Here is a 25,585-nt window from a genome sequence, read left to right as displayed (position 1 = left end):
GGATTTAGTTTTTTGAGTTCTAAGTGTATTTTAGACATGAGAACCTTGTCCATTGCATGGCTAATGAAGATGTTCTCCCAATCCGTGGGCTTTCTATTGATCATGCCAGCTATGTCCTTTGCCATGCAGAAGCTCTGCAACTTCATGCAATCCCATTTGTCCAATCTTTCTTTGATTTGTTGTGTTTCTGGGTCTCTCTGAAGAAAATTTTGGTCTGTGTCAAAGAGCCCTAGAGTTTCTCCTATTCCTTCCTGTAATGTTTTCAGAGCATCTACTTTGATTTTGAGGTCTTTGATCCATTTAGTCTTGATTCTGGTGTAGGGTGATATATAAGGATCTAGCTTTAGTTTTCTACATGTGTTTAACCAATTTTGCCAGCACCATTTACTGAAAAGGCTGTCTTTCTTCCATCCTATTTTTTTTAGCTCCTTTATCAAAGATTGGGTGGCTATAGGGCTGTGGGTTTTTTTCTGGGTTTTCAGTTCTATTCCATTGGTTCTCAGGTATGTTCTTGTGCCAGTACCAAGCTGTTTTGATTACTATGGCTTTGTAGTAGAGTTTGAAGTTTGGTATTGATATTCCTCCAGCACTGTTCTTTCTGCTAAGGATTGTTTTTGCTATTTGGGGTCTTTTGTTGTTCCATATGAATTTTTGGGTTGCTTCTTCTATTTCTGAAGAATGAGGTAGGGATATTGGTTGGTATCACACTGAATTTGTAGGTAGCCTTTGGACGTATTGCCATTTTCACGATGTTGATCCTCCTAATCCAGGAGTATGGGAGGTTTTTCCACTTCCTTAGTTCTGCTTTAATTTTCTTTTTCAGGATTTTAAAGTTTTCCTCAGAGAGGTCCTTCACTTCTTTAGTTAAATCCTATGTATTTTATTTTTTGTGGGGCTATTAGAAAGGAGTTGCTTTCCTATTTTAGCCACACTCTTCTCATTATTGGCATACAGGAACGACATTGACTTTTGAGGGATAATTTTGTATCCTGCTACTTTGCCAAAGTTTTGAATCAGCTTGAGTAACTTGGGAGTGGAGTCCATGGGGTTCTTTAAATACAAGATCATGTTAGCTGCAAAGAGGGAGAGGTTTACTTCATCTTTCCCTATTTGGATCCCCTTTATGTTTGCATCTTATCTTATTGCTGTAGCTAGGCATTCTAATACTAAATTAGAGAGAAGTGAATGTTCCTGAATTTAGATGAAATGGCTTTAGCTCTTCGCAATTAAGTATCATGCTGGCTATAGGTTTGTCATACACAGCCCTTATTATATTAAGGAATGTTCCCTGGATTCCTAGTTTTTCCAGAGCTTTCACATAAAGGGGTGTTGGATCTTGTCAAATGTTTTTTCTGCATCTATTGAGATAATCATGTGGTCCTTAACCTGCTCTTGTTGGTTTGATGAATTATATTAATTGATTTGCATATATTGAAGCAGATTTGCATCCCTGAAATGAATTCTGTTTGATCATGGTGTATGATTTTTTTTATGAGTTTTAGTTTTTCTTTGCTATGGAAGCTTTTTATTAGAGCTTCTGTTATAAAGGAGAATTTAGCTGGATACAGTATTCTTGGTTGATAGTTGTTTGTCTTTAAGGCGTGGCATACTTCATTCCAGGCTCTTCTTGCTTTAATAGTCTCTGCTGAGAAATCTGAGGTGATTCTAATTGGTTTCCCTTTACAGGTGTTTGATCTTTTCTCCTTGACAGCTTTAAGGATCCTTTCCTTGGTCTGAATTGATCCTGTGTTAATTATAATGTGACGGTGGAATGCCCTGTTCTGTTCTGGTCTATTTGGGGTTCTAAAGGCTTCTTGCATTTCAATAGGTCTATCTTTTTGCATGTTTGGGAAACTCTCTTCTAGGATCCTGTTAAATAAATTTCCTAGACCATTAACTTCTGTCTCTAGGTGCTCCTCTACACCCATTATGCTCAAATTAGGCCTTCTGATGGTGTCTTCTAGATGTTGAATAGTTCTATTATATTTCTTGGATTTGTCTTGAATAATTGTCTGTTCTTTCTCTAGGCTGTCTTCAATCCCAGAGATTTGATCGTCTGCATGGTCCAAACTACTGTCAAGACTTTTTACTTTGTTTTTTATTTCTTTTCCTTCTAATTGGTCAGATTTGATGGCTTCAAATTCTTCATTGCAGCTTTCTTTTAGATCTTGTATGGACTTCTTTACTTCCTTAATTTGATTTTCAGTGTTCATTCTCAGATCCCTTAGTTGATTGGTTATGGTTTCACTGGAATCCCTTTCTTCCTGTTGGACTTCATTCAGCATTCCCTTTTTGGCCTCCTTGGATACCTCCAGCTGTCTTTGTGGATTCTGTGAATTCCTCCATTAATCTTTGTCTATTCTTATCCTGCTCATGCAATTTCTCTATTAATCTTAGATTAGCCTTATCATGCTTGTGATATTCCCGTATTAATCTTCGGTTAGCCTCATCATGCTCAAGCATTTCCCTATCATGCTCACATTGAGACCTTTTGCAGGCTTTCAAATTTTTCATTAGCATGTTTACCAGTGGTGTTTGTAGAGCATATTTAGAACTCTCCTCTGGGTTATTCATTGTCTGCTCTGTTGCCTGATTGTCATGAGTGGGAGTTTAAATACCTGGACTTGTCATTTTTCTTGTGTTTCTGCTTTTTCTGTGCATTTGGGTTTGATATCCAAACCAATTCTGAGCTAGAACACTATTTTAAGGCAAGCATCAATCAGAGCCCCATAGTTGCACAGATTGTTTGATCCAGTTAAAATGGGTACAGTTACATCTAGTTCAACAAATACAATCTAGTTCAACAACAAACAACTAAGGATCAATAGACCAAGAAAGCCCAAGGAATGGATCAGCAGACTACAAATTAATAGATTTAGGGAGAATTGTGAGGAGAAAATAAGATTGGAGGAATTTAGTGAGGGAAGGTGAGAGAGCAAGTCAGAGAAAGTCAGGGATAAAGAAAAGGAGAAGAGAGATAAAGAAATAGAAGAAATAAAAAATAAAAATGGAACACTTTTTTTTTTTTTGTCAGTCATGGGGCTTGAACTCTGGGCTTGGGTGCTGTCCCTGCACTCTTCAGCTCAAGGCAAGCGCTCTACCGCTTGAGACACAGCACCACTTCCAGTTTTCTAGTGTTCTTTTTTTATTATTATTATTGGAGATAAGAGTCTCATGAACTTTCCTGCCTGCGATCCTCAGAACACTTAAAAATTATATAAGTATAAAGAAATAATTCTACAATTAATGGAATTAAGGCTGGGAGTTTGTGAATTGAGTAATCAATATTTGAATTAGGTATGCACACAATGAAGCATAAGGTCTAATAATCAAAGGCAGGTATATAGCTGGGGATGAACAGAACAGCAATTAAACAAGGCAAAAAAAAAAAAAAAACCCTACCAAAAACCCCTAAAAAGGACAAAAAGAGTATAAAGAAGATATTTGTCAGAGGTAATGACTTGCAAGACCCCATCTGAATTCCTGTGTGCCTTGAGGGTGCATGCTGGCATGCATTCCTCTGGGGCAGGGGAGGGAGATGCCCCTTCCTCCATGCAGGGCAAAGGTTCTGCACCGGGTTAGAGGCTTAGGTGGTATTTTGCAGGATATGCTATTCGTGCTCCTCCTAGTTAACTGTGTAGAACTATGCATCAAGATTACTTTTGTGACTTTCTAAATAGATCCCAACCTGCACCTTGCCTCCTCTTTTGTTGCCCTGAATGACTCTTTTCAGTCACAGATTAAAAATTTCTAATCCTCCATATTGCTCAAGAGTTGTTTACCTTCAAGATGTTTAACTTCAAGTTGTTTTCCTTCAAGTTGTTTACCTTCCTGTCCTGGGATTGGCCCCTGACTACAGCCTTGTCTTCTATGCCCCTATGCCCTATATAAGTGTATGATGCTTGAATAAACTTTGTCTATACCCTTTCTGCCTACCAGACACCAAGTTCCCGGGTCTCGCTGTGTGAACAGCATCAAATATTAAGCAATAAATAAAAAAGAAACAACAACAATAACAACAGCAATAACACCAAAAACAAAAACCAAAGCTATAATAAAAATTTTAAAAATAACAGTTAAAAATTAGGTATAAAAAGTTCTTCAAATTTTTAGGGGGACAAGGGCAGATCTTGTGTCTCCTGTGTGTCTGTAACCAGTCTCTTGGTGGTGGAGTTTCTGGTTTGCTCTGTTGTTTGGTTGTCCTGTGGCTTGGTAGGCTTCTTAAATTAGTTTGGGCAGGTTGAAGGAAGCTCTGCCTTACCCGGGAGCTTATGTTACTCCTCCCAGGCTAGTTCAGTGAGAGGGCGATCTACTTTGAGTATCATAAAAAAGCGAGGTGGCTGTTTCCTCTAGCTTGGAGTTGCTGTGAGGGGTGCTAGGTTGTAGGTTGGGCCTGTCAGTGATCAGTAGCTTTACCCTGATGGGCTAGCTTCTGAGACACTCAATTAGCCAGCCTGTAGCCAATCTCAGAATTCATGTGCAACCAGTTTCCAATTGCTCAAGGGCTGGAGTTGCTTCCTGTGCAACAGTTGGGTACGGTAGCCTCTGGCTCTGTTTACCCACTAAGGAGAGTCGCCCATGCCAAGCTAACTCTGGTTGGGAGGAGCATCTCTTCCCAGGGGTGGAGCTGAGCCCTGGGCAGGTCAGATCCTTTTGACCTGTTAAATGGTTCCTTTTGTCTTCTTCTAAGGTTTTCTAGCTGCTTTAGCTGGGTCTGTGTACTGACTCAAAGATGGAGTTTTCTCCAGTGGTGGGGGAGGGGCTACCTTCCCACCACTGCTTCCTACCTTCCCACCCTGAGAAGGAGTGAGGATGTCTTGGGCATACTCACAGGTTTCCTTTGGTTTCCTAGCCGTCCACGGTTTGCAACTGTCTGTAGTTGGCAGAATGAAGATTTCCACTCCTTGTCGGTTCTTGCCGGCGGTGAGTAGAATCTGCTCACACACTGCCTCTGGTGCCTCTGTCCCTGGGTCTCACTGACCATATGGTTGCCAGTGGCAGCTGCTGCTGTGAATCGGTTTGCTCAAATCTGTGTCTTTAACTAAGCTGCCTGAGTTTTTCCTTTCTGGCCAAACTCTCTGTACTATGATAACACAGTTGGTGTGACTCTCTAGCCTTGGATTTTCCACTGGAATACTAATACTGGTTTCTATGGGAGAGCATGCTTAGCTGCCAGCCTCTCCTCTGCCATCTTTCTCCCCACATTTAGGAATACCTTCATATTCTCTTGAATTTTTTTTTCAACTTGCTTCACAGAGGTAAAACTAGGTACCTAGTGAGTAGCTTGTAAATAGGCTTTTTGAATAAAGACCCAAAGGTGAAAGAGAGATTACTCATGAAACAGTATGAAAGAAAATGACTCCATACGAGGCTTCCCTGGTGCTGTGCCAGAAAATTTCCTGCTACTTCCAATATAGCAGGTCACAGCCTTCAGATCACATTTTTGCCACCATACATATTATGTGCTGACACCATGTATCAGCGCACAAGCATTAGGCTAAAGAACAAATCACTCTTACCAGGCACTGGTGGCTGATACCTGTAATCCTAGCTACTCAGGAGGTTGACATCTGAGGATCGCAGTTTAAAACCAGCCCAGTCAGGAAAGGCCATAAGACTCTTATCTACAATTAACCACCAGAAGTGGCACTGTGGCTCAAGTGGTAGAGTTCTTGCCTTGAGCTGAAGAGCTGAGGGACAGCACCCAGGCCCAAAGGTCAAGCCCTACAACTGACAAAAAACAAACAACAAAAAAAGAACAAGCCATTCTCTTATTTAGGTATGAGAAGACTTAGTATGGGTAGGAAGTGCAGGACTGGTCAACTTGAGATCCATTTTCTGAGAGTTTTGAGGGTCTTAGGTGTCCTAGTTCATGGCTGCTTTCAATTTCCTCCACATCCCAGCCCAAGCTTGGGGAGGGTTTGGCCTGAGCAGAGATATTGAAGATCAAGCTACTACTAATTAGAGGTGTCAATGGACTAAGTGACTTGCCTAGCTCTGAGAACTTAGTCTTTCTTTTTACAAAAAGAGGTTTGGACAAGGTAGCTTTTGTGGTCCCCTCAGTGCAGACAGGGGTCACTCAATACCCTGTCAGTCTCAGTCTAGGTCATGCACAGTGTCAGTCAAAGCACAGACACTAATCAGGCTTCCTGCAAGCAGTGGCTACACCTGCTGCATTCCATGCTGCACACACTGATCACTTACTGTACTGTGCTCTTCTGATATATGAATCCAAACTTGTTTCAGACTGTGTCACATTTGATTTTTTCCTCTTTGTTTCTTGATAGTCATTCATATTCTATTCCAGGATAAATGTGGAGCAAGAAATAATATTATGTAGATCTGTAAGATATGCCATTCATAAACTGATCTTTTTGCTAGAATAGAAATATGGATTATATATTATATACAATTATATAGATTATACATAGGTGTATATATAGGATTATATGTGGTATATATATAATCTATCTATATATAATATATTATATATAATACATAGTATATGTACCTATACAATAATATATTAAATATATTAATTAATATAATTAATTAATAAATAATAGATATTGTATGTAACATATACATTGTATGCTCTATGTATATATGTGTATATATTGTATATGTTACAAATATGTTACAATAACATATATTGTATATGTGACACATACTATATATTATTTAATATATTTATTATGTGTAAATATATAATACATATATTACATATAACATATAATATAATATATACAACATATAATATATAATAAACATTATATAAATATATATTAAATAAATATATGTAAATATTTATTATTTAATATATATTTAATAATATATGATATATTACATTATTATATAATATCTGTTAAATATATTATACAATAATATATTATGTATTGTATAATATATATATTATATTATATGAGACATATGCAATATATTATTTAACATATTACATATAATAATATATAATCCATGCCAGAGAAGGAGTGTATTATAGAGATGACAAAAAGTCATCCCTGACTCATCATGTGGCCTCAGTTGTCACCTTTGATCTATCCTCAGCCATAAATTCTGGTGTAAACTATAATATAGAGCAATTTGCTTGTTCTATATTAGCCACTACACCTTCTCGTGAGTTCCCATTACTTAGTGATGGGTTTTCTGAAACCAAATCAATAGTTCCATACTTGTACCTAGTGAAAGACATAAGTTGATAAACTAACTCCAGAATAGAGACTCAGTACAAAGATTCATCTGGTAAGCATGTTAGAGAACTAAGTCATTGAAGGCTGTGGCCTTCTCTTCTTGTTCAGTAGTAAACGAAGCACAAAATAGCAACTCTTCTTGTTGTGGAAGGCAGAGGCACAGACAGCCCAGATCTTTGGTAGACCTAAGGGAATAGAGCTCTCTTCTACCCTCCACCCTAGGTTATCTGCCCTCCTTCCAATAGTCATTTACCAAGTCAGTGTCCCCACCTGGTACTTCATCAAATCCCACAACATTCCCATACAAAAGATTTAACTTTACACATGTGTCCTAAATCATTTTTTTTTTAAATTTGCTCTCCCTCTTGTAAATCAGAAAGGTATACACAACCCGTCCATCTCCTTTTATTGTGGATGGCCAATATAGTACCATCAGTCCATAACGTAATAGCACTGAGCAGATGAGTGTGAAACTATGCACTTCTTACAGATTCTTAGAAAAATACAGAATTTTGTATTTATGTATTTCTAAAAAGAATTTCTAGTACTGGCAAGAAAATTGAGTCATAATCAGAGCTTAATAAACATAACTAAATAATTTTTTAAAAATTAAAATGAGCAACAACTAACCTTCTCTTACTGAGTTTTTCATGGATAAAAATTAATCAGTTGTCTTATGTCAATTGCTGTCCTGCAAATGGGATTCTTGGGAAACCTAAGAAAGAGACTGAGACACAGGCTTGAATATGGAAGTTTTATTCCAGGGGCTCTCAGTATTACACTAGGGTTTGAGTGAAGAATGCAGATAGAAAACAAAAAAAAAAGGTAATTGAATGAGATGCAGTCCTAGCACAATCCTCAGATCCCTCACACGTCTGGATCTTAAAAAGATCTTCCTATTTGTCTCAAACTTAGGAAATACCCTGAAATAAGCAAATCATTGGGAGGAAAGGGTTCTGAAAAAAGATGAATTGAATGAAAAAAAAAATAAGCTTCTTAGCACAAACCTTTCCTGAAGGAGACTCACTGAGAACTCTGAGCCAAGGTCTCCCAGGACTTGAGGGAAGCATAGGTGCAGTCTGAAGATATAACCTGGCAGAGACTTCAACACCTACTAAACACACCTTTCAGTAAGGATGTGGTTATACTTCATTGAACCATTAAACCTTTATTCAACAGCTCTGAACTGGATTTATAAGAACAGCTAGGGGAAAAAATCTTGTATTGGTCTTGATCAGCTCTCATTTATGGAAATTTAGACACTAGAGCAAAGTAACTTTTTATTATTTTTTTTACATGCCAGATTGTCTTTCTTTTCTTTCCTTTTTTAAAAATTTTTCTACAAAGCAGCTAATATTAACCTATGCAGAGATGCGCTGATGACTCTTGCGAATGAGAGCTTGCCTCTGCAGTCTTATGCTTAGGGTCAAGCAGATTCTGGCTACTCCACAGCTGTTTGGCTCTGGATGTGCTCATGTGCACCCCATGCAGAGCGAAGGACGAAAGAGCATTTCTTGCACCAGAACATCTACTTTGGTTTTCTGTGATGTGCAGACATGAAATGATGTTTTGAACTGAGATTTAAAATTAAAAGGATTCAAGAATATTTGGAAAATTCACGACAGCTGGTTTAGGGTATTCCTGTTGGCAAATGTCTTCTGTCCATTAGTAAGAATTGTAGATGTTGTAATATCTGTAACATTATTGCAGAGAGCTTAGGTGTGACTCACAGAAAGCACTCTACTTTCATTTGACTCCTTCTGGCCTTTATTCTCTTGAATGCTGTGGTAAACATTAAAAAAGAATAGAACTGTTCAGCATGCTCCCTTTCCAATCTGAGTTTTCTCATATGGGCATCTCAGAACTTTGGGCACTCCTACTCAATGGTCTCACTTGTTGCTTTCCAACATTTCATTCTATACTTCCAGTCGGTGAGAAGATCTATTCATGTCAAGAATGCATTTCCAAGGCTTTGATGATTCTGGGTTGTGGTGTAATTTAGATAGTATCAAAACAAGAAAACAGACAAGCCTTGGACAGAGAGGCATAGAGGACCCTCAGCTACAGCAATGGTTGAAATATTTCCTCTGACACCTCGTCAACAATGAAGAGTTCTTCCTAAAATATCACAACTACTTGGGGAGCACACAGACACATCCTGAATCAAACAATCATTAGTTGTGATGTTTTAGAATTCTATCAGAAGCTGTGAATCACTACATTTGTATAACTGAAACTATTTTCATATGTATAGCTTTGTGCCAGTGTGTATAACAGTCCTCAGGGAGTAGTGTAGAGATGCACATACACTCATGCTTTCTCCTATATATGCCTGTTCATCCTCACTGTGTTAGAAAAGAAAACAGAGAAATGGAACTGCATCAAAAGGATGCTTCTTGTTTTTGAACTCAATTCGTCTAGACTGCATTTCTTGAACACATAATTAAAAGCACCATAGAATCAGCACAAATTAATACAAATATATAAATTATATATGATATAAATATATAACTTTGTATACATGCATATCTGTTTATTTCTCTCTCTCTCTCTCTCTCTCTCTCTCTCTCTCTCTCTCTCTCTCTCTCTCTCTCTCTCTCTCTCTCTCTCTCTCAATGAGTGTGTGTGTGTGTATATGTGTGTGTGTGAAGGTCTGAACAAACAACCCTGATTAAGAAGAGAGGCTTTTTAGCCCCAGGACTCTGCGCACAGCATCTTTGACTTCCTTATTCCTCAGGCTATAGACAACAGGGTTCAGCAGGGGGGTGATGACAGTGTAGGTCACTGAGATGAGTCTGTCCTGCCCCACAGAACTCTGAGACTTAGGCTTGAGGTAGACAATAGAAGCACAGCCATAGTGGATGATGACCACGGTGAGGTGGGAGGCACAGGTGGCAAAGGCCTTCTTCCGCCCCTCAGATGAAGCAATCTTAAGGATGGTGGAGATGATGAGGACATAGGAGATGAACACCAGGCACATGGGCAGAACAAGAACACAGACACTGACAACAAAGTTGATGATCTCATTGACAGTGGTGCCTGTGCAGGACAACTTCAGCAGGGGTCTCACATCACAGAAAAAATGAGAAATGACAAAGCCATCACAAAAGGGAAGGCCAAACACAGATGTTACCTGGACAATGGCCATGCTCAGGCCAATTCCCAGTGACCCAGATGCCAAGTAGAGACAGGCTGTCTTACCCATGATGACTGAGTATCTTAGGGGGTTGCAGATGGCCACATAGCGATCATATCCCATGGCTGTGAGCAAGAAGCAGTTGTTGATGCCAAAGGTTAGATAGAAGAAGAGCTGGGTGGCACAGCCCTGAAAAGAAATAGTCTGCTGAGGGCTGAGGAGACCAAAAAGCATCCGTGGAATGATGGTCACAGTGTAGCAGGTCTCAGAGATGGAGAGCATGCTCAGAAAGAAGTACATGGGAGTGTGCAGGTGACGGTCCAAGCGAATAATGGTCACAATAATCACGTTTCCGGACAGGGTCAGCAAGTACAATGTCAGGAACACCACAAAGAAGGTCAACCTGTGGTGCCACTGAAAGTTGGAGAAACCTTCAAAAAGGAACTCAGTCACAAAAGTGGAGTTTGGCTTTGACATGGAGGCAGGTACATGTTTGAAGGGTCTAGGGAAAAAACAAAAGTAGACGTGCTATGTGAACCATGAAACAGAGTAGAGTGGATCATACTTTTCATGAAGAGGGTGTTCATTTGAGCAAGGCTCCAGATCCTAGATAATTAATATTCCATTTGTAACTAATACTTCCATTATCTTTTATGCCCATCCTCTTCTTTGGGACTGTAGAAAGGTTATCTTAGGATGCTGGGGATGAACACACAGATAGAGATGGGAGGCTTATAAGGATCAAGTTGTAAGACATTTGTAAGAACAGCTAAATGACCTCATTTTTATTGATTATAATGCAAGAATTATCATTTCTAGATTATATTGTACTTCTATATTTACATGTTGAGGTATTTTTAAAAAATGGTTTTCCAAGCCTTTCAACATTTGCTATTATTTGATAATACCTTTAAAAAATAATCCATCCTTACTGTTGAGCATTATCTCCCTGTGGTTTGATTTCCATTTCCTGGAGCATTAGTGATTTTGAGCATCCTATTATATCTTCAAATTGAAATCACAACCTTAAAATGGTGTCTGTATATTCATGTTTATTGAGGCACTGTGTATTATACAAAGATTATGAAAACAACCTAGACATCCGTAGATGAGTGAATAAAGAAAATGTAGTTTATACAGAGAATAGAGAATACATATAACAGAATAATACAACTTTAAAGAATTCTTCCACTTGTAACAACTTGGAGAAAACTAGAGGCTCTTAGGCTCTACATTACAAAAGAACAAATGCTGCATATATATATATGTGGTACCTAAAACACTTGACTGACAAAACAAGCGAGTAACATTTATCAGGGTAAAGAACAAGGAAAATAGTGAATCTGCCCTGCTCTTCAGATCTTCAATTCAATTCAAATTCCTCAAGGCCTCAGCAACCTGTGACCTAGTGAGATTTGAAAGGTTTCTGAAACACATCCTCTTTCTACTCTGCAGCAGTATTCAAGGCCTACTGTCCTAGAAGTTCCCTGAAACTCAGTTCCCAAAACTGTCACCTTCCTAAGATTAGCCCTTACCATTACCTGTTATATTAAAATCCCAGCAAAGAGAGAATTTTCCTTACCTAGTCTTCCCATAGACCCTGTTAGAACTGTGCTATAATATCAAGAAAAATAATTGCATAAGACAATGTCACGAGTAAGCTTATGTTTTTGACTCTTGCCATAGAAAGAGATTAAAGTGGGCCTGGTGCCATCCCTTCATATTTCTTTGTATGGCAGCAAAGAAAACATTGTTTTGTTTTGTTTTGTTTTTTCAGATAAAAACATACAAGTAGGGCTGGGAAGGTGGCTCAATTGTAGAGTTCTTGCCTCTTATGCATGAGGCCCTGGCTTCAATTCCTCAGCACCACATAAGCAGAAAAAGCTGGAAGTGGTGTTATGGCTCAAGTGGTAGTGTGCTAGCCTTGAGCTGAATAGCTCAGGGGCAGCACCCAGGCCCAGAGTTCAGACCCCACGACCGACAAAAAAAAAAAAAAAAAAAAAACAACCAAAAAAACAAAAACAGACAGGTAATTTGCTTCATTTTCTGTTTATTGTATACTGGGTTAGAGATAGAAAGGAATTTGCTCAACTACTTTTTATCTTGTTCCCAGTTAATCCACCACAGGAGACTCGTGCAGGCAGATTTAACCTTGTGCCTTACCAGGTTTTACATTACTCCATTTACAGAACTGAGAGTTAATTAAATTGTTTCCCTTCCCTTTGGACTCACCCCAAAGTTAATAGCTGCTGAACTCTCTCCTTTGTTCTGTTTTCTTTTCCCTACATACCATTTTAATTTTCAGTGTGTATTAGCACAAGTAGATGCACTAAGAGGCTTCATTGTGAACTTTACCAAACGCATAGAAGGTATTTTTTTTTTTTTACCAATTTTCTCCAATTTGGTTAACTTTATCTTACGTTTCCCCCTCATCCTCTTCAAACCCTGCATTCAAACACAGTTTGGGCCTTTCATTCTATGCTATTTCCACCATACTTAATATACATCTGTATTATTTACCCTGCTGTCAGTCTTTCTTTTCCCCTTCCCTGCACCAAGTGGCATCTTCCCTTCTACAATCGTGTCATACTGTTAATATTTTTAGGACATTTTAGTCACCATGAAAATCAGTTTGAAGATTCTCCAAAAACTAAAATTAGAACTTGGTAAATTAGTAAATCACCAAGGGCTGGTGGCTCACGCCTGTAATCCTAGCTACTCAGGAATCTGAGGATCATGGTACAAAGCTAGCCAGGGCAGGAAAGTCCCCATGAGACTCTTATCTCCAATAAACCACTCAGAAAAATGCTGGAAGTGGCGCTATGGCTTAAGTGATAGAGCACTAACTAGCCTTGAGCAATAAAAGTTCAGGAACAGCACCCAGGCTCTGAGTTCAAGGCTAAAGATCAGCAAAAAAAAAATTGTAAGATTGTAAATCACATACAAGAGAGGTACCTGAACATCCATTATTATGTTAGCACTAAGATATAGAACTAGACTATTATGATTATATTAATGATTATATTAAAAATGTGGTACATACATACAATGGGGAATTTTTCAGCCATAAAGAAAAGTGTAATTATTGTATCCTTTGCAGGAAATGGATAGAACTGTAGAGTATGTAGTCGGTGAGATAAACTGAGAATAAAAGAGTCCTAATTTCATTATACATTCTACCCACACCCACATCCCTTACCTATCCTTACTCCTATGCCACTAAGATTGGCTCCTAAACCATTTTCCTCATTTCAGTTGGCCATACCCCAGCTCTTTCCTTTGAATGTACCCATTATGTTCTTTTACACTTTCTGCTTACTGTATAAATTCCTTCAATAGCTCTCCAAAATGTTAAGCACAGTCTTCACACTGATTTAGTAATTGATTATAGTTACACAAGACAAAGACTTCATAAATATTAGATAGGCTAATGCACTTGAAGAATTTCACCTGAACTTTGACATAAAAGAAGTGATTAATGTATAAAAATGTCATTAGTTGTTTTCCTTTTTACTTTTCATGAGTGAGTCAGTTTAAATTTGTAAGAGGAAAAGAGTAGGACTGGAAATGAGAGATTTAAGGGAATATTTCTGAATTTGTAAATTTTTGAGTACATTTGTTTACAGATTTTTCAGTTTACCTTCCATGTTTTCATATGGCCTTTTTCATTCTCTTTAAGAACATTTAGTCATGTGTATGCACTGCTACAATGCTATTCCGACACACATAAGGAGACACACATTTCAGCTCTGTTTTTAATCCTTATCATGGTACTGCTCAATATTTTACTCCTCCCTTGGGTAAGAAAAATCTCACCTTAGCAGAAATGATATCCAGATCCTTGTTGTATCGTAGTTGATGGCTCGAGTTCCTTTCATGTTACATCACAATTTCATTGTACTTGCATACACAGAAATTCATGGGCATTGTTTACTACACTTCATTACACTCTATTGACAAGAGTACCTGTTCATGTCTGTGGCCTGGGATATTCTTTTTGAAGCATTCCTCCAGAAGATGATCAACTGTAAATATAAATACTCTGAAATTATTTTTGCCTTCAACACCATGCAGGAATAATTAACTGAATAACAGTAAAGGGAACAGAATGGAATGGCAGATTATTCACAGAATGGCAGGGTTATTCACAGAAGCCTTAGAAAATTAAGTGAAGAAGGACATAGAGAATGTAAAGATGGGCAAAATGCACAACATTCAGGTAGTGTCTTTGAATTTGGAATTTGTATTGCCTTTATATTCTTTCAGATAAATGACACATAAAAGAAAGCAAATTAACCAGTCACTGCTGGCTGATACCTGTAATCCTAGCTGCTCAGGAAGCTAATATCTGATGGTCACAGTTCAAAGCCAACCTGGGAAAGAAAACCTGTGAAACTCTAATCTCCAGTTAAGGGAAGAGAAGGAAAGTAAAGGAAAGGAAAAGGAAAGAGAAAGGGAAGGAAAGAAAGAAAAAAGAAAAGCTCTGTCCTTGGCCCATCCTATAAAAATGGACTTTTGATAACTTTCCCTAGAAACAAAAATTTCCTATTTTTAATAACTTTAGCTAATGTTTGATGTATATAGCCCAAAAATTTTACCCAGAAAAAGATTTTATCCAGAAAATTAGTTTCATCTACTATTTAATGTGTTCAGTTGTGACAAAGTCTAAGTATTATACTGGAGGAAAGAAAAGAAAAATGGCAGAAATGGTCTTTGCAATCATGTTTGCAAACATAGGTTCTTGACCACCTTTCAGGGTCTTTCAAGAATATTATGCCTCTTTTGTTTATATTACACTGTACATTCATCTGATTTCCAGATTCCTGAATGTCATTTTCTTTATTATGAGAGACTACATTTCTTCTACAGATTGTTACACAGTGTGAGATAGCTTACTGTATACTCTAGTAATACCCCTTCTCCCATCCTTACCCATAAAAGTGACACTCACCAGACAGCTATTTGTTTCTTGTAACTTACAGAGAGTTGAGTTGAAGACTGAGTCATGGATATGCTCCTGAGAGATTCAACTTCTGAAAAAAATAGAGTATAATTGTTTACCGATAAATATAGAATATTTCTAAAAATTTTGAAGAGGCTTGTCATAAAATTATTTAAAACCCACTAGTTACTTCACTTTAAGTCACACTTAAGTTATACTTAAGTCACCATGATATTTTCCTGAACCAGTCCATGGACTTTTGTATTTCAGGGTCACAGAAGTATTCTGAGCAGAGATTTGGAATAGGAATGCTTATGAGTAGGTATCGTTAAACTCGACATGACCCAGAAATCCATATATAATACATACTGCTTAGATAGGAAAAGAATAATGACCATCTCAGTCCTCTTGTATCTGGGATCAAAGTGAAGGACCGAAAATATCACAGTAATTTCCTCCAGATTTTTATCATCCCACCTGCTAACAGAAGCTTTCTTTGTGTCAAAGGCCAACAACTGGATTGGAGATTCTTAATAAGGTACCAAAGTTCTGTCCCAAATATTGGGCATCACTTTCCAAAATAATATTCAATATTCCCAAATGACCAATGGCAGAAGACACAACGTAAACAACATAGTGCCTGGAGATCTTGTTACTGAGGAATCTCATTCCCGATCCTGAGAGAACCACTTGGGAGTAGGAGTTGGAAAAGCTATTACAAGCAATCTCTGGGGTAAAAGAGCTAGTTTTTCTTCTTAGGGTTGACTTTTGTCCTGCTAGAATCCATACCATGTTTTTGTCCATTTCTCCAATGTCAAAGGAAGGGATTTTAGACACCTTGTGGAATGTGTCTTTATGATTGAGTAGAAGTAACAACCATCATGTAGAGTTTCAGTAAGCATGAACCTCTGCCCTCAAGAACACACAAGGACAATTTTTCCATTCTCTGGTGCTTGAAGTAGTTTTAATTGGCATGCTTGGTGCTAGGGGCTCACACCTGTAATCCTAGCTATTCAGGAGACTGAGATCTGAGGATCACAGTTCAAAGCCAGTCCTGGTAGGAAAGCCCATGAGACTCTTATCTCATATATTACTCAGAAAAAGCTAGAAGTGGTGCTGTGGCTCAAGTAGTAGAGCACTACTAGCCTTGAGCACAGAGAAGTTCAGGGACACCCAGTCCCCGAGTTCAAACCCAGCACCAGCAAAAAATAAAATTGTCATGGCACAATATAGCCAAAGGCAATATACTAATTCCCTGCAATTCCCATCAAAGTCCCAATGTCATTTCTTGCATAGAGAAAAGAAATGCCATCTCAAAATTTGTATGGAAGCACAAGCTTTGAATAGGCAAGAAATCTTGAGATTATACTATAAAATTACATTAAAAGAAACATCTTGGTACTGGTACAAAACAGCCTTGAAGACCACTGAAATAGATGAGATGACATAGAAATTACTGCAACTAACTGATTTTTGGTGGAACAGTTCAAAATATATGCTCAAGAAAAGATAGCCTCTTTAATCAATGGTTCTGGGTGAACTGGTTGTCCAAATGCAGAAGACTGAAATTGGACCCTTAAGTCTCACTTTGTATCACTGTCATTCAAAGTGGATGAAAAGCTTTAATTTAAGATTTGAAACTGAGACTTCTATTGGACAAAGTAGGGAAAACACTAGAACTTATGGGTTTGAGAAATAACTTCTGAATAAAATTCTAATCGCTCAATAAATAGAATGCGGGATTGAGAAGTGGAAAACATTATGTTGCAAAGTTTCTGCATAGCAAAAGATGTACTCATTTGACTAGAATGTCAACCAACAGAATGGAGTGGGAATATTTACCAGCCATATATCCAACAAATGACCAAATACCAGAATATATAGGAGCTTAAAAATTAAGCCCTCTCTAGGGCTCCTGGGCACAGGTCAAAACTTTCTAACATAACAAAGCAAAGAAAGACTTCATAAATGGGATGCATCAAGCTTAAAAGTTTCTTCACAGCTAAAGACATAGACAACAAGCTGAAAAGAAAGCCTACAGAATGGGAAAATTTTTAGCAGCTATGTATCAGATGAGGGCCTAATATCCAGAATATACTTAGAGCTCAAAAAAGGAAAACTTCAAAAACTAAACCCTAAACAAAACTACAATTCAATTAATAAATAGTCTAATGACTTAAAGAGAAACTTCTTAGAAGAAGTAAAAATGACCAATAGATACATGAAGAAATGCTCAACATCTTCAGCCATAAAGGCAATGCAAATCAAAACAACACTGAGATTCCACCTGACCCCAGTTAGAATGGCCATTATCAAGAAAACAAATAATGACACATGCTGGCAAGGATATGGTCAAAAGAAACTTTAATACACTGTTGACAGGAATATAAGCTTGTTCAACTACTCTGGAAAGTAGTATGGAGGTTCTTCAAAAAACTAAGCATAGAACTATCTTATAACCCAACAATCCCTCTCTGGAGCATTTATCCAATAGATCATAAGCAAGGTTACAGTAAACTAACAGCACAACCATGCTCATGGCAGCACTATTCACCATAGCCAAGATATGGAATCAGCTCAGATACCCCTCAATGGATGAATGAATCAAGAAAATATGGTATATATACACAATTGAATTTTACTCATCTATCAGAAGGAATGATCTTATACCATTTGTAAGGAAATAGAAAGACTTGGAAAATTATTTAAGTGATGTAAGTCAGACCCAGAGAAACAAAGGTTGTATAGTTTTCCTCATTTGTGGCAGATAGAATGTATGCATAAATCTGTAAGTAAATACATTGGGTGGTATGCAAGTGGTTACTAATGAATTAACTGAAATATAGCAGACTGTAGGGAAAGCTCAAATAGTATAATTTTTAGAAAGACAAAGTCAAAGCCCAACAAAATAAGAACCAGGAAATAGGTACTTACAAGAGGTGGTAAACAGAAGAAGAGTAGACAAATGAAGAATACAGTCAGCAATCCATTGTATATACCACAAAAGAGATGTAAGGGAAGGGGTGGGTCAAAGGGGATGAGAATGTTGAAGGGGTGAAACTCATCAGGATGCACTGAATCCATTACTTCTTTGTTAGGTAGCACCTCTTTGTACAACTACTTAAAGATAATTTTAAAAAATTTTAAAAATTACTCCCCAGAGACTCAATAATCCAATTAATATATGGGCAAAGGATATAAATCAATGCAACAGCGATATTCATGAGATAATATGTTAGAAATAATCTATACAATTTGGGGGGATTGGGGGAGGGAAAGAGGAGAAAAATGAGGGAAGGCATAACAAGTTTGACAAGAAATGTACTTACTACCTTACTGCAACCTCTCTGTACATCACCTTAACAGAAAAGAAAGAAAACAGACACTTCTCAGAGGAAAAAGTACAAATGGCCAATAACACATGAAGAAATGCTCCTTAGCCATTTGTATTTACAAATGAAAACAACACTGAGTCCATCTCACTCTAGTTAGAATAGCCATAGTCAAGAATAAGCATACCAACCAATTTTGGCAAGGAAAGAGGAAACCTAAAAGACTGTTAGTAATAATGTGAATTAGTGCAATCACTAGGTAACTCAGAATGGAATTTTTCAAAGAATTAAAAATAGAACTAACTCCCTTATGATTCAGTGATACCAGTTTTAGAAGTTTACCTGAAATACTGCAAGTCCAGACACAATAAAAGTTACCTGAAATCCTATGTACACAAAGTACTACTCACTATAGCCAACTTATTTTGCTAACAGCCCAGAGGCTTTATAAATGTTAATTAATAGACAGTTTAACTAAATAAATGTTAGGAAACGGAAACAACATGGCTTGACTCTGTGTGTGTGTGCAAGCGCACGTGTGTGTGTGTGTGTGTGTGTGTGTGTGTGTGTGTGTGTGTGTGTGTAAGCTAATGGGAAGAGGTTGAGGCAGGATGAATGGAAAGAGAAATGTCAGGTGAATACAGTCACAAACTCCAATGTAAACACGTGAAAATGGAGCTAGGAAGCTTGATAAAATGGGTGGGGAATTGAATAGGGAGTGGCGTGTGAAGGATGTGGAAGGGGGTAATTCTAATCAGGATATGTTGTATACATGAATGGCTATACTCAATTGCTACCTTCTTGTGCAATTTTTTTGAAGAATCAAGTTTATCAGTTCTGTTGCTGAATTCTGGTGCATGACCTTTTATGGTTTTAATTTGATCTATGCTCTGGTCACCTCATATCTATATGAGTTTGACTTCTCTTTGGAGTTTTACTTCTCTTTGGTCCCAGCTTTCAGCCTTGCCAAGTCATCATGCTTAAATGGACTCTATCTCATTTTCAATATCTAAAATATATTTTAAATATGTATCTGTAACCTAAAAATATGTATGTTTGTCACTCAATTAACAGCTACTAACTAGCTGCAGGATTGGATTCAGTTACTTGCCAGCCTCTGAGATTCTATCCATTTTTTTTTATGAATAGACTAAAAAGAGGTTGGACAAGTTGGTCTCTGGGCTCCCTTCAGTGCAGACAGGGGTCACTTAATACTCTATGAGTCACAGCACAGGTCATACTTATCAAGGCACAGAAGCTCAGCGGTCTTCCCTCAAGCAGTGGTAGCACCTGCTGTATTTCATGCTGCACACACTATTCACTGCCTTTGGTGTGCTCTTCTGTATATCTAAATTCCAAGTTTGCTTTTTTCCTTTGCTTTTTTCCTCTTTGTTTCTTGATAGTCATTCATATTCTATTCCAGACAGAACGTGGTACAAACAAATAGGACCCCAATACGCTGTGGATCTTCAGGATTGCCATTCATAAAGAAGTCTTTACTAGAATATGTATGTATATACATAACATTTTCTGCCTATGCCAGAGAAGGAGTATATTATAAAGACAATGAAAAAAAGTCATCCTTGATCCACTCATGTAGCCTCATCTGACACCTTTGATTTATCTGTAAACCTATAATTCTGGTCGAGGCTTGAATACTAAGCAACTTGGCTCTTCCATATTAGCCACTACAAGTGCTTATGAGTTCCCATGAGTTAGTGATGGGTTATCTGAAAATCAAGACAGATGTTACTTACCTGTGTCCTATGAAAGGCACAAATGCTACTTGCTGCCTCCAGGAGACTCGGGACAAAGATTGACCTAGTAAACATGTTTGGAGACTGAGTCATAAAGAGGGCTATGCTTAATCCCTCTTTTCATTCAGTAGTAATTGATGAGCTCTAGACCACCCCTGTAACACTACAAGTGAAGCTTCCTGTTGTGCAAAGAAGATTTACCTGCACCATGGTTCCTTAAATACCCCAGCCCCAGCAAGTGGAGCTCTCTTTTACCCTGAGGTTATTTGTCCTGGTCTACACAGTGATTTACCGAGTCCATATCTCCTGTAATGCCTCATCAACCTCCAAAGCGTTCCCAGGCAAACCTTTCATTGCGCACATGTTTCCTCAAACACTATCATTTTAAAAAGTATTTTCCTTTTTCTTTCTTGAAAATTGGAAAAACAGAGGCCAACTCTCAGTCTCTGCAGTATAGTAGCACTGGATGGCACTGGTGTGAAACTACTCATGCACAAGCTTCAGAAGATGAACAAACAAAAGACCTCTTGCCTTAAGGGGTTAAACTAGTGGTAGAAAACTTGCCTATCCTGTGCAAAGTTTGGGTTCCATGTCAAGTACTAGAAAAGAAATAAATCCACAATACCAGAAAGAAAGTTCTTTTAATGAATTCTGAGAAAATAGACTTTTAAGATTTTTAATCAGTTCTTTAAAAAAAGAACCTGTGTTCCTCACAACTAAATTGAGTCACACTAAGTATAGCTTAATAAAGCTAATGGTGAAGGCATTACATTCTTACACAGAATATATAATAAACATGTAATCAATTGTCTTGTCAATTATTGCTTTATACAGAATGTTCTCCAACTGTACAGACAGGGAACTCAAGAAAAGGACTGAGACATAGACTTGAGCACAGAAATATTATTATGGAAGGCTTTCAGCATTACACGTGGGCATGAAAAAGGAAGCATGTGGGAAAACCAACTGAAATCAGACTCAGTCACAGTACATTCTTAGATGCCTCACATGAGAGATATGGCCCTCAGAGCTCTTCATATATGTCTCCAGACAGGAAATGCACTGAAAAAAACAAATCACTGGCAGCAAACGTTCCTAGAAAAGACAGCATGAAAGTGAAGAAAACAGCTACATTAGAAAGAATTCCTGAAGAAGACTCACTAGCCCCTGGGGTAGACATGTATAGATCCTGAAAAGGCAATATGGAAGTAGACAGTACCCACCAAACTCATCTGCAGAGAGGACATGGCGTTTCATTGAACTATCAGGCATTTGTTTATTCAACATCTTTGAAGTGGAGTTAAAGGACTTGCTGAGGAAAATACTCTTGAGTTGTGTTTTGACCATCCTCACAGACATGGATTAACACTATCATTTCTTGAAATCTACAGGCTTACATTTCTGAAGATCTAGAACTTTAAACAAAGCTATCTTTTCATCTGGATCATAGTTCACATGCCATTGACCCCCCCCCATTTTTCCCAAAGCAGCTTGTGTTAATTTACATAGTGATGATTTGATGACACTTTCACGATGATGTCATGCCCCTACAAGGCCATGCTATGGGATCAAGTGGGTTTTGGATGCCATATGTAATTTTCGATGCAGTGTGCCTGAATGTTCCTTAGAGTGGCGGATGGATGACAATGACAATCATCCCTTGCACCGGACATCTACTTCCACCTTCTATGAGGGGCAGACATGAAATGCTGTTTTGAATGGAGATTTAAAGACTTCTGGCTGGGTGCCAGTAGCTCACGCCTGTTATCCTAGCTACTCAGGAGGCTGAGGTCTGAGTATCACAGTTCAAAGCCAGCCCGGACAGGAAAGTCCATGAGATTCTTATCTCCAATAAACCACCAGAAAACTGCAAGTGGTGCTATGGCTCAAGTGGTAGAGCACTCACTTTGAGCTTTAGAGCTGAGAGATAGCACCCAGGCCCAGAGTTCAAGCCCCATGACCGACAAAAAAAAAAAGAGAAACTTCTGAAAATTAACCACAACAGTCTTCTTTTGTTTGTTAATAAGCATTATAAAACTTGAATTTATAGGGCTTATATATGTATTATTTCAGAGAGCTTGGTTCTACCCTCAAAAGGTGCCCTGCTTTTCCTTGGCCTTTATCTATTTTAATGCTGGAGTGTAATTTTTTAAAAATTCAGTTTTTCAGCCCATTATCTTTCAGTTTGAGTTTTCTGAATTGAACATCTCAGAATTGGGGATGACTCAACTGAATCTCAGGTGTAGCAGATGCTTATTGTTTTTCAAACATTTGATTCCATACTTCCAGACAGGGAAGAAGTATCCACCCAGAGACATATTTAAAATATTTTGATTTCTTGGTCATGGTGCAATTTTGACAAGTATCAAAACAAGAACACGCGAAAGCCTGGAGAAGACAGGCATATGTACGTCTTCACTGAATAGAATGGTTGCAAATTTGACACCCTCAACAACAATAAAGATTTCTACCTCAGAAGTATTCAAAGCTATTCATTAGGATGGTTCCATAACCCTATTGGAATGTGTGTGTGCCATCATATCTGTTTAAAAACTTAAAAGTAGGCCAGGAAGGTGGCTCAGTGGTAGAGCGCTTGCCTTGCATGCCTGAGGCCCTGGGTTCGATTCCTCAGCACCACATAAGCAAAAAGAAAAAATCTGGAAGTGGCGCAGTGGCTCAAATGGTAGAGCGCTAGCCTTGAGCTGAAAAGCTGAGGGACAGTGCCCAAGCCCAGAGTTCAGGCTCCACGACCGGACCCCCCCAAAAAAAATTAAAAGTATTCTCACATAGGTCACATAATTATGTAAAGACCTAAAAGTATTCCCAAAATGTGTGTAGCTTTGTGCAAGTTTGTATGTGTGTATTTGAAAATAATTAGCATAATGATGCATAGCTATCCACTGCCTTCTGTGCATGCCTATCCATTTTCTCATTGCTCCAGAGAAGTAGAATTATTCCAAAAGGAAGATTCTTGTTTTACAATCATTTAAACCAGTCTTCTTTTCTTGAACTTGTAATTAAAGGTAGCGTAGAATTCACGAGTTCAATACATATCTAGAAACTCATTAAAATCACTGAATAAACAACCCTGACTAAGAAGAGAGGATTTTTAGCCCCAGGACTCTGCGCACAGCATCTTTGACTTCCTTATTCCTCAGGCTATAGACAACAGGGTTCAGCAGGGGGGTGATGACAGTGTAGGTCACTGAGATGAGTCTGTCCTGTCCCACAGAACTCTGAGACTTAGGCTTGAGGTAGACAATAGAAGCACAGCCATAGTGGATGATGACCACGGTGAGGTGGGAGGCACAGGTGGCAAAGGCCTTCTTCCGCCCCTCAGATGAAGCAATCTTAAGGATGGTGGAGATGATGAGGACATAAGAGATGAACACCAGGCACATGGGCAAAACAAGAACACAGACACTGATAACCAAAGTGATAATCTCATTGACAGTGGTGTCAGTGCAGGACAACTTCAGCAGGGGTCTCACATCACAGAAAAAATGAGAAATGACAAAGCCATCACAAAATGGCAGGCCAAACACAGAAGTTACCTGGACAGTCGCTATGCCCAGGCCAATTCCCAGTGACCCAGATGCCAAATAGAGACAGGCTGTCTTACCCATGATGACTGAGTATCTTAGGGGGTTGCAGATGGCCACATAGCGATCATATCCCATGGCTGTGAGCAAGAAGCAGTTGTTAGCACCAAACATTAGATAGAAGAAGAGCTGGGTGGCACAGCCCTGAAAAGAAATAGTCTGCTGAGGACTGAGGAGGCCAAAAAGCATCCGTGGAATGATGGTCACAGTGTAGCAGGTCTCAGAGATGGAGAGCATGCTCAGAAAGAAGTACATGGGAGTGTGCAGGTGACGGTCCAAGCGAATAATGGTCACAATAATCACGTTTCCGGACAGGGTCAGCAGGTACAATGTCAGGAACACCACAAAGAAGGTCAACCTGTGGTGCCACTGAAAGTTGGAAAAACCTTCAAAGAGGAATTCAGTCAGGAAAGTGGAGTTGGGCTTTGACATTGTAGCAGGGATATGTTTGATGAATCTGGAAAAAGGAAGAAAAAAAACCAGGGGTGCTATGTGAACCATGAAACAGGGTAGAATGGACCCTGCCTTTAATCAAGTTTGTATTCATCCAAACAAAATTTCCAGACTCCAGGAACATCAGTGGCCAGCTGTTGATCATTTACTTAGTAGTCTTCTTTTTTGCCCATTCACTTTTTGGTACAGTAAGCAAATTACCTTAAGGTCTTTAGGACTGAGATGGAGATGAGAGAAAATGTAGAAAAAAGTTGAAAGAAATTGTGGAAATTGCTACCTTTGTTTCAAGTATTGATTATAAGACAAGAAACTGTAATTTCTAGATAACATTGTATTTGTACCATTACATTTTTAAGATATCTTAAAAGCAGTGCTCCAAACCTTCCAACATTTGTAAAATGTAAACTTTTATAAGAATAATGTCTATTGACTGTTGAGAGTTATTCCCTGTTGTTTCAATTGGCATTTCCCTGAGAAATAGTATTATTGAGCATCCTATACCATTCCTGAATTTAAGTCAGAATCTCAAAGTGGTACCTATGAATTCATATTTGGCACTTTGCCTTTGATCCTCTTCAACACATCTTAAATTAGTACCTGAAAGATTGACTAAACAATGACCTAATAAAAGAGACTAGATGTCTAGGCTGATATCCTTTCTACTCTACAACACTATTCAATGCCTGTTGTCCTACATGTTCTCTACTATCTAGTTCCTGGAATCATATTTATCCCTGTCTAATACCCCATCATCCACTGCCATCTTGAAAGACTAGAAAAGAGAACACGTCTCCTGTTGAGTCTTCTTATGGACCATGTCGGGACTGTCCTCTAACACCATGCAAAATAATTGGTTAAGGCAGTATGGCTGCTAAGAGTATCTATTTGACTCCTGCCACAGAAAGGAAGAGTCTGCATTGAACCTGATGATGTCTTTCAAGAAGGCTCTGGGTTTTTTCTCATGTGACAGCAAAGAGAAAATTTATTTTCTCAGAAAAGACCATTTGTGTAGTTTACTTCATTTCTACATTCTATGCTGGGTTAATGGTAGGAAAGGGTTGGTTCCTTATTGTGTTACTCCAGTGAACTTGTCTTGAGGGCCTCTTCTAGGCAAATTTAACCTTGTATCTTAGCTAGGTTTCCACCATTACCTCC

At 38.3% G+C, this 25,585-nt stretch overlaps 2 protein-coding genes across 2 annotated transcripts; both read right to left on the bottom strand.

Moving 5' to 3' along the window:
- Window positions 1-9,879: 9,879 nt before the first annotated feature.
- Window positions 9,880-10,821, bottom strand: LOC138812131 (olfactory receptor 10J3-like). Its single transcript, XM_070000056.1, has one exon. It carries the CDS (start codon window positions 10,819-10,821, stop codon window positions 9,880-9,882), a length of 942 nt encoding a protein of 313 aa, XP_069856157.1.
- Window positions 10,822-23,467: 12,646 nt separating this feature from the next.
- On the bottom strand, window positions 23,468-24,409 carry LOC138812130 (olfactory receptor 10J3-like). The gene has a single exon (XM_070000055.1). The coding sequence runs from the start codon at window positions 24,407-24,409 to the stop codon at window positions 23,468-23,470; it is 942 nt and encodes a 313-aa protein (XP_069856156.1).
- Window positions 24,410-25,585: the final 1,176 nt, after the last annotated feature.

This window comes from Dipodomys merriami, unplaced genomic scaffold, assembly GCF_024711535.1.
Source record: "Dipodomys merriami isolate MVZ:Mamm:240054 unplaced genomic scaffold, mDipMer1.0.p SCAF_56, whole genome shotgun sequence".
NCBI lineage: Eukaryota > Metazoa > Chordata > Mammalia > Rodentia > Heteromyidae > Dipodomys > Dipodomys merriami.
Note: the sequence above shows the minus strand (reverse complement) of the source record. Positions and strands in the feature narration are given on the sequence as shown.

Coding starts and splice junctions, on each gene's coding strand:
- LOC138812131 (XM_070000056.1), bottom strand. CDS start 10,821: ATGTCAAAGCCAAACTCCACTTTTGTGACTGAGTTCCTTTTTGAAGGT.
- LOC138812130 (XM_070000055.1), bottom strand. CDS start 24,409: ATGTCAAAGCCCAACTCCACTTTCCTGACTGAATTCCTCTTTGAAGGT.